This window comes from Monodelphis domestica, chromosome 7 (genome assembly GCF_027887165.1).
Source record: "Monodelphis domestica isolate mMonDom1 chromosome 7, mMonDom1.pri, whole genome shotgun sequence".
NCBI lineage: Eukaryota > Metazoa > Chordata > Mammalia > Didelphimorphia > Didelphidae > Monodelphis > Monodelphis domestica.
Genome location: NC_077233.1, coordinates 92,449,181 through 92,463,117, shown reverse-complemented (window position 1 = coordinate 92,463,117; position 13,937 = coordinate 92,449,181). Strand labels below are relative to the sequence as shown.

Sequence of the window (13,937 nt, the reverse complement as noted above, 5' to 3'; positions counted from 1 at the left end):
CTAGAGATGGGAGGTCCTAGGTTCAAATTTGGCCTCAGACACTTCCCAGCTGTGTAACCCTGGGCAAGTCACTTGACCCCCATTGCCTAGCCCTTACCATTCTTCTGCTAGCCCTTACCATTCTTCTGCCTTGGAGCCAATACACAGTATTGACTCCAAGACGGAAGGTAAGGGTTTAAAAAAAAAAGGAAAAGGATGAAAGATTATGCAGAAGTAGGGATGGCTAAGAGACATTAAAAGCTGCTGAGCAGTTAAGAAGAATAAAGACTGAGAAAGAACAACTTAGTAGTTAAGATCATTTGTAAATTGTGAGAAGTTTCAGAAAAATAACAGGGTTAAAAATAAGACTGCTGAAGAAGCTAGGTAGCTCAGTGGATAGAGCCAGGTCCTGGGTTCAAATTTAACCTCAAAAACTTCCTACTCGTGTGACCATGTAAGTGCCTGAACTCCCATTGCCTAGTCCCTACCATTCTTCTAAACCTTGGAATCAATTCTTAGTATCAATTCTAAGACATAAGGTAAGAGTTTAAAAAAACAAACAAGATTGGTGGGTTGAAGTAACAGTTATTATTTCAAGAATTGGTAATGAAGAAGAGATTTGAGGCCAGCAGGGAAGGTGCCAGTAGATATGAAGAGAAGTTTCCTTCTCTTCATAAGAGTGGAAAGAATGATTCCTTGAGCAAATTCCCATAGGATAGTTACTACAGGATACTAAAGGATACAAATAGAGGTTTTTCTCTTTGGCTATTTAAGAGCCACCTCCTCTTCAGAAATTAAAGCAAATGAAGAGGTTGAAAATATAAAAAGGTTTTGTGGTGCAGAGATGTTTGTCCTTCATTTCTAAAGAGGACCAGTGATATGGAGTGATGTCTAGACATGGGCATGAATTGGATTTAAGTAAGGCAGAGTTGCACAAAGTTGAGAGTTGCCTCAATCTCCAACCACTGGAAATCCAGTGGCAAGACAAAAGTCAAAACAACTGGCAAAGTCTTGGGATGCAGTGGATGACCTTAGCATCTTTAATGTTTGACCAGGCTATAAGTGCTCTACATTGCCTACAAAAAAGATTACAGTTGTGAGGGCCCAGGTAAGATTAGAAAGCATTTCTAGGCCCATGACTTCCTCCAGCAATGTCAGTTTATTAGTAGAAGCAGTGGTGGAGAAGGCAGATGTTGGGGATGATCCAGGCCTAAGGACTGACAAGGCAGGACAGCAGAAGGACAAAGGTAGAACAAAATGCATTGGTGAACCTGTTAAATATAGTCAAGACCAAAAAGATGGAAAATAAGGCAGGTGGGAAGAAGTTGAAGCTAAGACAAAGAACAGACTTAAGAAGAGTGAGATTGAGATGGAAACCTAGATAATTATGATTAGTAATGGAAATTTCAAAGTTTAAGATCATAATTAAACAACTTTGGGTGTTGGGTATAAGCTATAAACATCTGTGCAGGTGGCTGCAGTAGATATATATGAACGTTATAAAGGTTAATGAAATAGAAAGACTAGGATGTTTTGAATACTACAGCCTTTACGTATAAGGGCAAGGGTTGGGGTGTCAAGCAAAACAGTGAGCAACGTACTGAACTCTCTTGAAAAAAAAAAAAAGAAGAATGACTGGAAGGTGATACATGGGTGAAATGGATGGAACTGAGTAAACTTCAAAGGATGAGTTTTTTGAGAGATGGCAGGACTGAGTGGGTATGAAAGTAGCAGCGGAAGAAAAGGTATACAATAACTCTCTGGCCTAGTGTGCAAGAGGTATGAGAGGAGCAAGAAGCACTGGAGAATGTCCAGAAGTAAGGCATTTGCCCAGCAAAAAGCAGATTTCTTTGAGTACAAAAAGATCCAATGAGTGGGGTAAAGTCTTCTGAGAAGAAAGGATGTTTGTGACAGAATGTAGATTCCTGATGAGTGAAGGACGTAGGGTTTTGAACGAAGGGAAAAAGACAGGCAAGAAAGGAAGGAGACCAGATGCTATGATATATACGGAGACTAGCATTTTTCTATTTGGAAGTGGAAACCATACTTCATAATGAATCTTTTGGAATTGTAGTGGATCAGTTATATTGATCAGAGTTCCCAAGTTTTTCAGAATTGATTGTCTTTACAATATTGTTTTTGTATATTCTCCTGGTTGCCTACATGTTGTTCTTCATAAGAAGATCCATCTCCTATATTTGCACTGGCTATCTCTCATGCCTGGAATGTTCCTCACTCCATTTCTGCTTCTTAAAATCTTTGGATTTCATCAAGATTCTGTTCAAATACCACCTTCTAGATGAAGTAGGTTTTATTTCCTGGTCCCTCCATCTGCTAGTACCTTCTCCTCTGAGGTTACCTTGTACCTAACTCAGTAGTATTTTGTAAATAACTACGTACAAGTTGTCTCTCCCATTATAAAGTAAATTCCTGGAGTACAGAAAGCATTTTTACTTTTTTCTTGGTTTTATTTTTTTTTACAAACCTAACTTTGTCTTAGTAACAATTCCAAGGCAGAAGGGTAAGAGCTGGGCAAACAGGATTAAGTGTCTAGCCCTTAGCTAGAAAGTGGTTGAGGCCAAATTTGAATCCAGGGCTTCCTGTTGATAGGCCTGACTCTCAATCCACTAAGCCATCTAGCTGCTCCACTCCTATAACTCATCAAACAAAATTTTAGTCAGCTTATTTTCCTGACCACACAAAATGCTAATTAATAAAAAGACAACCTGAAATTTATGCGGTACTTTAAAAATATTTTTGCTAATTATCTATCTTAATCATAAATCAGATAGAAAAAGACTAGAGGTATAGAAAAGTTCAAGCAAGTTTAAAATTAAATTTTATCATTACTCTGCTATGACTACAATTCTATCCAAGCTTACACAAATTATTTGTAAATAATACAAATAGAATTGTGGCTTGGGGACAATGTTTTCTACTAAAAGATCACAGATCCAAAAGATGTATTAAAGGACTCAAACCACAAAGGCATGCCAACAAGTTCTGCTTACAACATTTTCCATGTCTGAATGTTAAAAAACTGTCTAGAGAGAATATAAAGTGGAAGAGAAAAATCATCTCACAATTTCTCTTAAACCCACAGAAAAACTGTGTTTCTCTGTCACTATTTATGAGTGTCAACTCAGAAGTCTTACTTTTGTATCCAAATATCAAGATCAAAGATATCATATGAGATCTAATTTTCAAATGAGAATTGAGTCTGCTGAGCCCATTATTTCTCAGGTTGAGTCCGTCTCCTCTATGTGTTGGGCTCCTGGACTCTTCCTGCATCTTTTCTTCACTCCGTTCCACCTTTATGACTTCCTCTTCATGATCTTACCTGGAACTAAGCTCTTGGTTCTATTACTAACTCCTGTAATGTAAGTCCAGCCACCTCACTTCTCTGGGTCTTACTATGTAGTACAACATGTTCTCAACAAAGCTGAAAACTACACAAAGACTTTGGGGATAACCTGTATAATAGCTGACCTCAAAGAATCCTATGGTCCATATTTCAGGCTTCACTGAAAGAGCATACATCATGATATTATCAAGGTTTCCAAATCAGTACCTATAGGCCCTGTAAGCGTCTGGGACTTCTCATCTTGTAATATCTTTAACCTATGCTGGCACTTTTGTCCTACTGGCAAATTTTTTTTGGGGTTTCCTGGTCATACTTCCAACTCTCTGGATTTTTACCACTAAGTTTCATGGGTGAACATTCTTGTGCTCTTCCTGCTACTATTTTTCAGGTTTCTTTTACATTTTGTAAAATTAGAACTTAAAGCTCCTTGAGGCAGGGAGTTTCTTTTTGCATCCTCATCAAATAGCATAGTGCCTAGCACAAAGTAAGTACTTAATAAATGAATGTTACCAGATTACCCATCTATACTACCTAAGCCCTAAGAGTTTTCCTACTTAAAAATTTCTATTATTTCAAAGACACCCTTGAGGCAATCTGTTTGCATACTTGGCAAGTATGAAGGGAGTCTCTGAGTGTGTTTCCTCATACCTAAGGGTTGATTTCTAAAGTCCTTTCAAGTTTTAAATTCTATGATCCAGCTGAATCTTCCTTATGAAATAATAATCAACTAAACAACAGACACTTATTAAGTGCCTGCTGGGTGCTGAAAAAGCCAATACAAAGAATGAAACAATCCCTATTCTCAAGGAATTTTGTTATTACTAAATGGCTTTGAAGAGAATACTGGACATTACTGGGTTATCAGGCATAAATATGACTTACTGAACAGGTGACTTGTAGCTGCTGTTGCTGCTGCTGCTGCTGTTGCTGTGTCTGCTCTGGTGTTGTCTGTTGCTGCTGCTGAGGGTCCCAAATGTGAACAGTCTGTGCTGCGTTCTGGTAGGCTCCTGCCACAGCCTGTACTGCTACTGGAATGTGGATGTTTCCATTCATGAACTGTGCTGGAAAGAGAGAGTTTGCAAGGGTCTGCACAACTTCCTCATGGGAGTTTTTCACCACCGATGTGGTGCCCACCATCTTATCTTTATCATCCTCCAGTTTTACAGTGGTCAGGGCTGTTGGGGAGCCACTGACATGGACAGCATTGTAGGCCTCCTGAGGGATAGCAATGTGGGTAATGTTCTGTTGCTGAAGGTCACCCCGTGGTTGAGCTGAGTAAACAGGGATGGTCCAAGTCTCTCCAGTTGGACTGGTAATGGTCCCAGTGGCACTATAAAGATGAGCACTGTCCACTGTCAATAAGTCTGGCCGCAAGGACACGTAACTTTGTTGCTGGCCCTGTGGAATGGCTAGCACAGTAGCAACTGGTTGCCCAGAAATAGCATATGATACAGTTATAGGCATATCTACTTTACGTTTCTTCACAGGTTGAAGGACACTGGCAGTGCTGATCCGCCGCTCTCCCTCCCTAGGTGAACCCTGTTGGGAAGGTGGTGGGGAAAGTGCACCAACGGTCTGGATCTGAATCTGCTGGCCACCAGCAATAGCTTGGCCTGCCACCAGCTGAGCTTGGATCTGCTGGTGCTGTATGTGCTCTTCCTGAATCTCTGTGGCCTGGATCTGCTGGGCAGTCTGCACATGCTGCACCTGAATCTGGGCAGCCTGAAGCTGAGAGGGACTCGGGCTCTGCAGAGTCTGACTTTGTATTGCTTGTGATGCTTGTTGCTGGGCCTGCCCTTGGATCTGGACTTGGACCTGAATGGGCTGCTCAGAGGCTTGATGGACAGTAAGTTGAGGAGAAAGCTGCTGGGCTGAAACTTGCTGAGGAGACTGTTGCACTTGGACCTGGACCTGGAGAAACGATAAGTCAACAGTCAATTCAGTCCAGTATTTATTGCTAGTGTGTATATATATGTATGTATGTATATGGCATTATGATGGGTGTCAAGAAATACAAAAATATTAAACTGTTCCTATCTTAAAGGAGTTTGTAAAATAATAGATGGCATACAATATCCTATTTTTACCACTTACAACAATGTTATGACCTCCCTTGGCCTCAATTTCTTCATTTGTAAAATGAGAGAATCTGAATAGATAATTTCTGATGTACCTTCTAGTTAGGAATCTCATGTTCTCTTTCTATACAGATTTGTATCCCAAGTATAAAACAGGGCACAGTGTAATAAGTGTAAAATAGCAGTCCAGACAAAGGGTCATTAGAAATGTGAGAGGCAGTTAGGCAGTACAGCAGAGAGAGCCATGCATCAGGAGGACTTGGGTTCAAATTTGGTCTGAGACACATCCTAGCTGTGTGAAAGGGAGGAAGGGAAGGAGGGTAAGGAAAAGATCACTTTCATAGGAAGAGAGTACCTGAATTGGATCTTGAAAAGAGGGAAACTTCAACAGGGAGAATCTGGTGTAGGTTAAGAGGCAATACATTATAGAAGTGAGGACTGGAGGAAGGGAGAGGAGAGAATATAAAGATGATAATAGGAGTGTCAGAGAAAAGTCCATTTCATTTGAAGGTAGCTAGATAGAACAATGAATAGAGAGCTAGACTCAAGAAGAATTGTGTTGAGATCCAACCTTAGACCTTTATTAGCCGTATGAACATACATCTTACATACACACACCTTAATCTGCCTCAGTTTCCTCATCTGTAAAATGGGGATGATAATAGCAGCACCTACCTCCCAGAATTGTTGCAAAAAATCAAGTAAGATAATCTTTGTAAAGTGCTCAGCACACTGCCTGGCACATAACAGGTGCCATATAAATGTTAACTATAATTATTTTGTCATCATCACCATCATTATCATAGAATAAGTAAAGGTTGGTGAAACAATTACTTCCAGTTACCAGATGGGGGACCAAAACAAACTCCTGACAATATTATACCTGAAAAATACTGTAGAGACCATACTGAATTTTTCCTTGGGGAAATTTCCTACTTAGGAGCTACAATATTAGCCTTACAACTACAAAGTTTGCTTAGAATAACATTTATGATAATTATGAATGAAAAGAAATCTACTATTTCACATTAGGTCACTGCATTCTGGGCACCAAGTTCTGAAAATGTTATAGCTCTCTATTTTATGCAATAAATTTAGCTTGGAAAACAATGAATACTCAAAATAGCCTTTGTGAAGATAGCTAGGTAACGCCAACACTGCAAATAACAAAGAATTAGCCAAAGGCATAGGTAGGATTTGTGTATTTTGTTACAGAAGGAGGCAATCTAGGAGTAGAATATATTGCTTCATTTTTTTATATCAGGGAAATAAAGGCATGAAGTGACAGACAAAAGCAACAATTGGTAGAAATAACTAAGAGTTAAAAACAAGGTGGTAGTTGGATGGCTAAGTGGATTGAGCTCAGCTGTGTGACTCAAGGCAAGTTATTTAACCTCCACTGCTTAGTTCATACTACTCTTCTAATTAATACATAATATTGATCCTAAGATGGAAGGTAAGGGTTTTTTAAAAATCCATTTCTTATGTTTCTCCCTTACCGACTGGCTATGTTTCTTTTCTTTTCTTTTTTCCTTCTGGTTTATAACAGTGGCTATGGCTAATTTCCCTTTAAATACTTTTTTTTTTGGTGGGAGTTTTGTTTTTTCCAGTTTTTTATTGTCATGCAAAACACACTTCAATATTGGTCACTGTTGTTAAGAACAAAGTCATATGTAACCAAAACACCAAAATAAAACCAAAAATACACTGATGTGAAAGACTACTCCAACACTTTTTTCTCTGGAGGTGGATAGCATTCCCGGTCATAAGTCTTTCAGGATTGTCCCAGATCAATGAATTGCTGAGTTAGCTATGTTTCTTAAAAATCTTAGCTTGCAAGCTTCATATCCTCATTTTCTTTTTTGAAGAATGATTTATCAAGACCCTCAGAACCAACAGTAAAATGGTTGTGGGCATCATGTTGACAGAAGTAAAAACTGATCAGTAAAATTACTAAGATAAATTCTCAATTGGAGAAATTCTTAAGATTATTACAGAGATAAGCAATTAAGTAATGTGCCAAGGGGATGGGCTGAAGTTAGAGTACTTTTGAATATCAAGGTCAAAAGAATAATTTTTAAAGATTGTGCTTTAAAATTGGGACACTAATGCATTGTTGGTAGACTTGTGAACTGACCCAACCATTCTAGAGGGCAATTTGGAACTATGCCCAAAAGGGCTATAAAACAAGGCATATACCCTTTGAACTAATAATATCACTACTGGGTCTGTGTCCCAAAGACATAATAAAAAAGGGGAAAGGACCTACTTTTACAAAAATATTTATAGCAGCTCTTTTTGTGGTGGCAAAGAATTGGAAATTGAGGGGATGTCTATCAATTGGGGAATGGCTGAAGAAATTGTGGTATATGTTGGTGATGGAAAACTATTATGTTATAAGAAATGACAAACATGATAATTTCAGAAAAAAACTGTCGAGATCTGCAAGAAACTGATGCAGAGTGAAATAAGCAGAACCAGGAGAACATTGTACACAGTAACAGCAACATTTTATGATTAACACCTGTGAAAACTTAGCTACCCGATCTGGAACATTCCTGAAAGATTTATGGGAAGGCTATCCACCTTCCAGAGAAAGAACTCTTGGAGACATCTTTTTCATCAGTGTATTTATGGTTTTATTTTGGGATTTTAATTATGTACGAGTATGGTCTTACAATGACCAATATGGAAGTATATTTTACATGATAAAATAAATTAAAAATATCAATAAAAACTTATTTTTGTTTAAAGTAAATGCTGAGAGTTATAAACAATCATGATCACAGAAGATATAAGAAGACATTTCCCCTGGCCTCTTTGCAGAAGCTGGAATCCCTTGAGTACAGAATGATGAATATAATGTTAGATTTTTCTCTCTGTACCTGTCAATTTTACGGATCTTCCCCTGCTTCCTCTTTTTCTCTTATTTTTTAAATTACTTTTTAAAAATCAAGAATGACTTTGAAGATAGTTATTAGCTGTGTGACCTTGGGCAAGTCTTTTAATACTTTACCTCAGTTTTTATCTATAAAATGAGATGGAGGGGGAAATGCAAACCACTCCAGCATCTTTGCCAAGAAAACCCCAACAGAGGTCACAAAGAGTTGGACACAACTGAAAACAACTAAACAACAACAAAAATTTTATCTAAAACTCACCATTATACATCATTACGCTTTTATAAAGCCTCTGAAGCTAACTGCCCCAAATATTATTTTGCTTAACAACATGTTTTCAAGCAACCAATTCTTGATGTTAGAAGGATATGCCTATATAATGAATTCTCTCTGAAAGTAGAGGGAAAAGTCTAGGGAAAACGGAATGAGTTCTCACTCCCAGAAAAGTTTTTTTTTTTTTTTAATTGGCATTTCCCGTTTTAGGGCTAGCAGAGTAAAAACAAACAGCAGTATGGAATGTGGTGGCAAAACGGGAGTACTACATCTATGAGCTCATTCTTTTATAGAAGGCATCTAGTAGGGAGCAGAAAGAATATATTAAATAATCAGAAGACATGAGTGTGAATCAAAACTGCTGCCTTATAGATGGGCAAGTATCTAACCCTCTCTAGACCTTTGTTTCCCTCTGTCAAATGAAGGATTGAATTAGATAATCTCCTTCAACTTTGCATCCTGTTCTCCAAGAAACTTTTCCTCTGTTTGTGTTTTGCTGCTCTATTACATTATTACTTTATTACATTTATTACATTTTATTTATTTAATTTTATTAATTTTATTTAATTTAATATTACATTTTTTACTTGTATAATTGTAATATTTGTATTGTTTTACATATACATTGTATTACAATTGTATTACAATTATTACATTATTACTTTCTGTCCACAAAAGAAACCTCTGGTGTAACCTAAATCTGTATGATTCTGAGCAAGAACTCTAACCTCCCTATAGCTTATTTTCCTTAACTGTAAAGTGGGGATATTACTACTTATGTTATTCACCTCACTTTGTAAATCTTAAATTACTCTATGAATGGGAACTAGAACTGATTTTGGTTAGGGCTAGCAGAGTAAAAACAAACAGCAGTACGGAATGTGGTGGCAAAACGGGAGTACTACATCTATGAGCTCATTCTCTTTTGTCTCCGTTTCTTTCTGGCTCAAATTAGCTAGCTTATTCAAAAGAAGGTAAAGAAATAGATTTCTACTCAAACACAAAATTATTACTCTGAAACAAAAACCTCTGACAGAAAGACGAACCTACACTTCGGTTTCTCAAACGCTTTATAGCCACAATTCTTCAAAGGAAGCCTTTTTTCTCTTTGGTTGATAGAAGAACTAAGTCTACCCACTCAGGGAAATAAATTTCAAGCAATGCATTAAAACATAAAGTGAGAGATTCCTGTTAGGATCTAATTTGGCAAAGAATAATGGAGCCTAGATAGAAACTTCTACAAAACAATGATTCCTGACTATTTTCTGCCACAGTTTTAACACTCCAACTTTAAAAAAAAGAAAATTTTGTGTAGACATGGACTTGTTTTCTCAAGTTCCCCAAATGACTCAGTGAGCAACAATACTTCCTTTGGATTATTTTCTTATTTGTACAGGCAAAGGAATCAGACGACAGGATTCTCTATTGGAGCTGGAACTTGTCCCAAAGGCTCTGGCTCTCATAAGAAAGGAGATGAAGGTTGCTCCCTTTGCCAGAAGAGGTCACTAGAAAACACCAGGAACTCATCTTTTCTCAGCACAGAAATTAAGTTCAAGGCCCTATTTACAAATGGCTAATAAAAATAAGAAATCACAGGATAACATACATTTTTAAATGTGCTTATCCAACTGATACCATCAACAAACATTTACCAAATCCCTATCAGGTAAAATATATCAAATTATGGGCTAAATATAGAAATTGTAAAGAATCAACCTATAGAGTTATTCTCTTATGAATTATGGAAGAGTGGGAAAAATAATCTTATGAATTACTAGCCTATAGTACTTCTAATACCTATATGTACCACATATAAGGTACTCAAGTTGTAAACAAGCTGTGTTTCAAAGTTCATTTAAGTCAGTTGTTTAGAAAGTAATATTTATTTTCCCATTAGAATAATGTTATATGACATGGGTAGTTTTCTGGATTTTCCAACAAAAGACATGAGAAGGCAACTGGAATAGGAGAAAGAAGATTAAACTTGGATGGAGTTGACAATCACTAATTTGAATTCTGCCTGCAATCCTCATAACCATGGGCAAGTTATTTCGCCTTTCTGCAACTCATTTTTCAGACTTATAAAAAATGAGGATAATATTCCATGATGCTATACCTCACCTTTAACTAAAAACTGTATTTCCCAAGTTGATCACTCATCCCAGGTGCTTTCTATTTGAGATTTCTTTTCCTTACAGGAAACAAATTTTTGGAGGTATATTCCTGATAGAAGTATTTTTAAAGTATTATTTTTTCAAAATATTAAAATAATTTTTAAAATTAAAATATATATATATTAAAATGTCAAATCAGCATACACAATGACAGCAGGAATAGACAACAAAACTACAGGTTTTATATGAGTAATAATTTTGAATAAAAATAAAATCCAAATGCCAAATCTCAGAATCACTTCAAAGATACTTTCAAAGAAGCACCGATAGATGCCACATGGACACACAAGCCCTGCATCTATCTTTTAACTCTCTAAGGCAGGTGCTAGGTCATCGTGATTGTGAGCCTATCAATTTCATCATAACTTTTATTTTCCTCATTATGGCCTTATTCAAAACTTACAAAAATGCAACTTATTTTTCCCGATTATACCCTTTAAAACGATGAATCAAAAAGAAAATGTTTGTAGCATAAGGGAACCATTTGAAGACCCCTCATACATTTCAGTTTCAGTCATACTGGGACTTGGGTTCTATAAGGCACAAAAAGGAGTCAGTGGCCATTAGGGTTTCTGATTATTCCATATATAACCCAGGAAATAGTCTGGTCAGATTTATTCAGCTCCCTAAACCATTCTAAGAAACACTATTCAAAACATTTAAAGAACCTCTGTGACCCAAAAATGGGTCTTGAGATTAGGTTTGAAGAGGCAATGAAATGCCACCTTCTAGTTTTTCCCCCTTCTTTGAAAGGGGACAGAAATCTACATCCAAATCAAAATTAAATATCATTGTATGGAAAAATAAATGAAATCATCATCAGTTTTAAGTTTTATTTTTTCCTTGATTACATGTAAAAACAGTTTTCAGCATTTTAAAAAGAACTGAGTCTTGAATTCTCTCCCTCCCCCACCAAAACTCCCATTTAGAGGATAAGCAATCTTACATTGATTTTACATGTACAATCATGTAAAACCTTTTTCCATATTAATCCTTTTGTGGAAGGAAACTCAAACAAAAAAAAAATTAAGAAATAAAGTGAAAAAAGTTTGCTTTGGTCTGAACTCAGACATCAGGTTTTTTTTTCCTGGAAGCAGGTGGCATTTTTTTAATCATGAATACTTTGGATTAGCATTGGATCATTGAATTGGTGAGAATAGCTATTATTCAGTGGTTCATTGTACAATATCCCAACCCTGTGGCACAGGCTCTCTCCATACCCAAATGTTATCTTACTTCTGCCTACTGGCATCTCTAGCTTCCTTCAGAACTTAAATCTCATTTTCTATAACAGTCCTTTCCTGGTTTACCCGGGATTACCTCCTATTTAGACCACACACACACACACACACACACCCCTTATATGTACATAATAGGGCAGCTCTCCAGCCACTGACCCCCACCTGACACCTAGCTCTCACTTGTAGCTCCTAGTAGCTGCTAGCATGTGGCAGCGGCCACACCCCGGGCAAAGGCTTTGACAGGCCGGCTAAACCTTGAGAGGGTAGCCATGGGGTCATCGACCCCTGGTGAACCAGGGCTTTGCTCACCCAGCATGTGAAGACTGCTTCGGCCGAACAGATGGAAGAAACCAACAAGAAGGTTCAACGGCTGAGAGGGCGATGCAGCAAAGCACTGTGGAATGCTCAGGGCATGTTGGAGCACAGAAGACAACACGGCCATCCAATGCAGCTGAGGAAGTCTACTACTAAGTGTACAAAATTCTTCTGCTTATTTCACTCTGCTTCCATTCATAAGAGTCTTTCCAGGTTTTTCTGGGTTCTTCCTGCTCTTACACCATAACAGTATTCCCTTACACCATAACAGTACATAACATCACATACTATAAATTACTCAGCATTCCCCAATTAAAGGATATCCCCTCACATTCCAATTCTTTGCCCCCTCAAAAAGAGCTGCTTTAAATATTTTTGTATGCATATAGGTCCTTCCTCTTTTTTTTTAATCTCTGGGATACAAACCTAGTAATGGAATTAGATATATCAACTAGTAGTCTAGTAGTAGTAGTCTCTCGGTAACCGAGGATGACGATTGTCTTTGTGCACTTTCATCTGTGGTGTAGATGAGTGTGCACAAAAACACTTGTGCGTGAAGGAGATTTAAGTAGAAAAGTCGATGCACAGAGACAGTCCCACTCTCTCGGTGTTGGAAGCCTGGGTCCATTGGCACAAAAGGTCATTACACCTAGAGACTTCCTCAGCTGCATTGGATGGCCGTGTTGTCTTTTGTGTTCCAACACGCCCTAAGCACTCCACAGTGCTTTGCTGTGTCGCCCTCTCAGCCATTGAACCTTCTTATTGGTTTCTTCTGTCTAGTAAACCTGGAGAAAAAGGTCTTCTTCGTCTACTAGACTAAGGGTTCCCAACAGGAGTCAGGTGCAGGGATTACAGGGCAGGGTGTGGGTGCTCCCTCCTTCCTCTTCAAGAGGCATTTCTTCCTAAGGTCATAAGTTCTCACTCTTGAAGTCACGACTTTCTCTGCCCAGAAGCTCAGAGGACCAACTAAGAAGAGCGGAGCTTTGTGAACTCCCTGCTGACTTTCTGCTTTCCTCACCAGAGATTAACTAGAAACATCTACCTTTTCACCTTCATTCCTCCACCATTCTCCTCCTTTATATTTCTTCGCTACCAACATTGGGGAGAAAGGAAAGAAAAAAAGCTTCAGACACCTGAGATCAAACAGAAAGGGGCACTAAATAGGTAAGGCAAGAAACTTCTATATGAGAAACCATATTAACAGAAAGATATTTTCCATTTCTCAACAGAAATGTATTTCTTTCTTTTTTAAACCCTTACCTTCCGAGTCATGAATTGGTTCCAAGGCAGAAGAGTAGTAAGGGCTAGGCAATGGGGGTTAAGTGACTTGCCCAGGGTCATACAGCTGGAACGTGTCTGAGGCCAGATTTGAACCTAGGACCTCTAGGGCTGATTTGCCCAGTTGCTCCCTTTCAATTTTTTTCAATATAATGATACTATCATTTCATATTTTTCTAAGAGATGACCAGGGTGTTCATACCCTGAAGGCTTCACAAAAGCAAATGTAAAAGAACAGATAATATGGGGAAGATCTAATTTTTGAAATTACGTATAAGTCCTTCAAAAAAGACAGTCTTTCCTTTTAAAAACTCTTACCTTCTATCTTAGAATTA

General features: G+C 37.9%; 1 protein-coding gene across 3 annotated transcripts in view; it reads right to left on the bottom strand.

Annotated features, from left to right (window-relative positions):
* Positions 1–13,937, bottom strand: part of QRICH1 (glutamine rich 1) — a 68,586-nt gene that overhangs the window by 27,172 nt on the left and 27,477 nt on the right. For all 3 annotated transcript variants that reach the window (XM_007499833.3, XM_001367708.4, XM_056805084.1), the window contains one exon: positions 4,226–5,254. In XM_007499833.3, the coding sequence (XP_007499895.1) occupies positions 4,226–5,254 (1,029 nt within the window). The remainder of the gene's footprint in view (positions 1–4,225; positions 5,255–13,937) is intronic.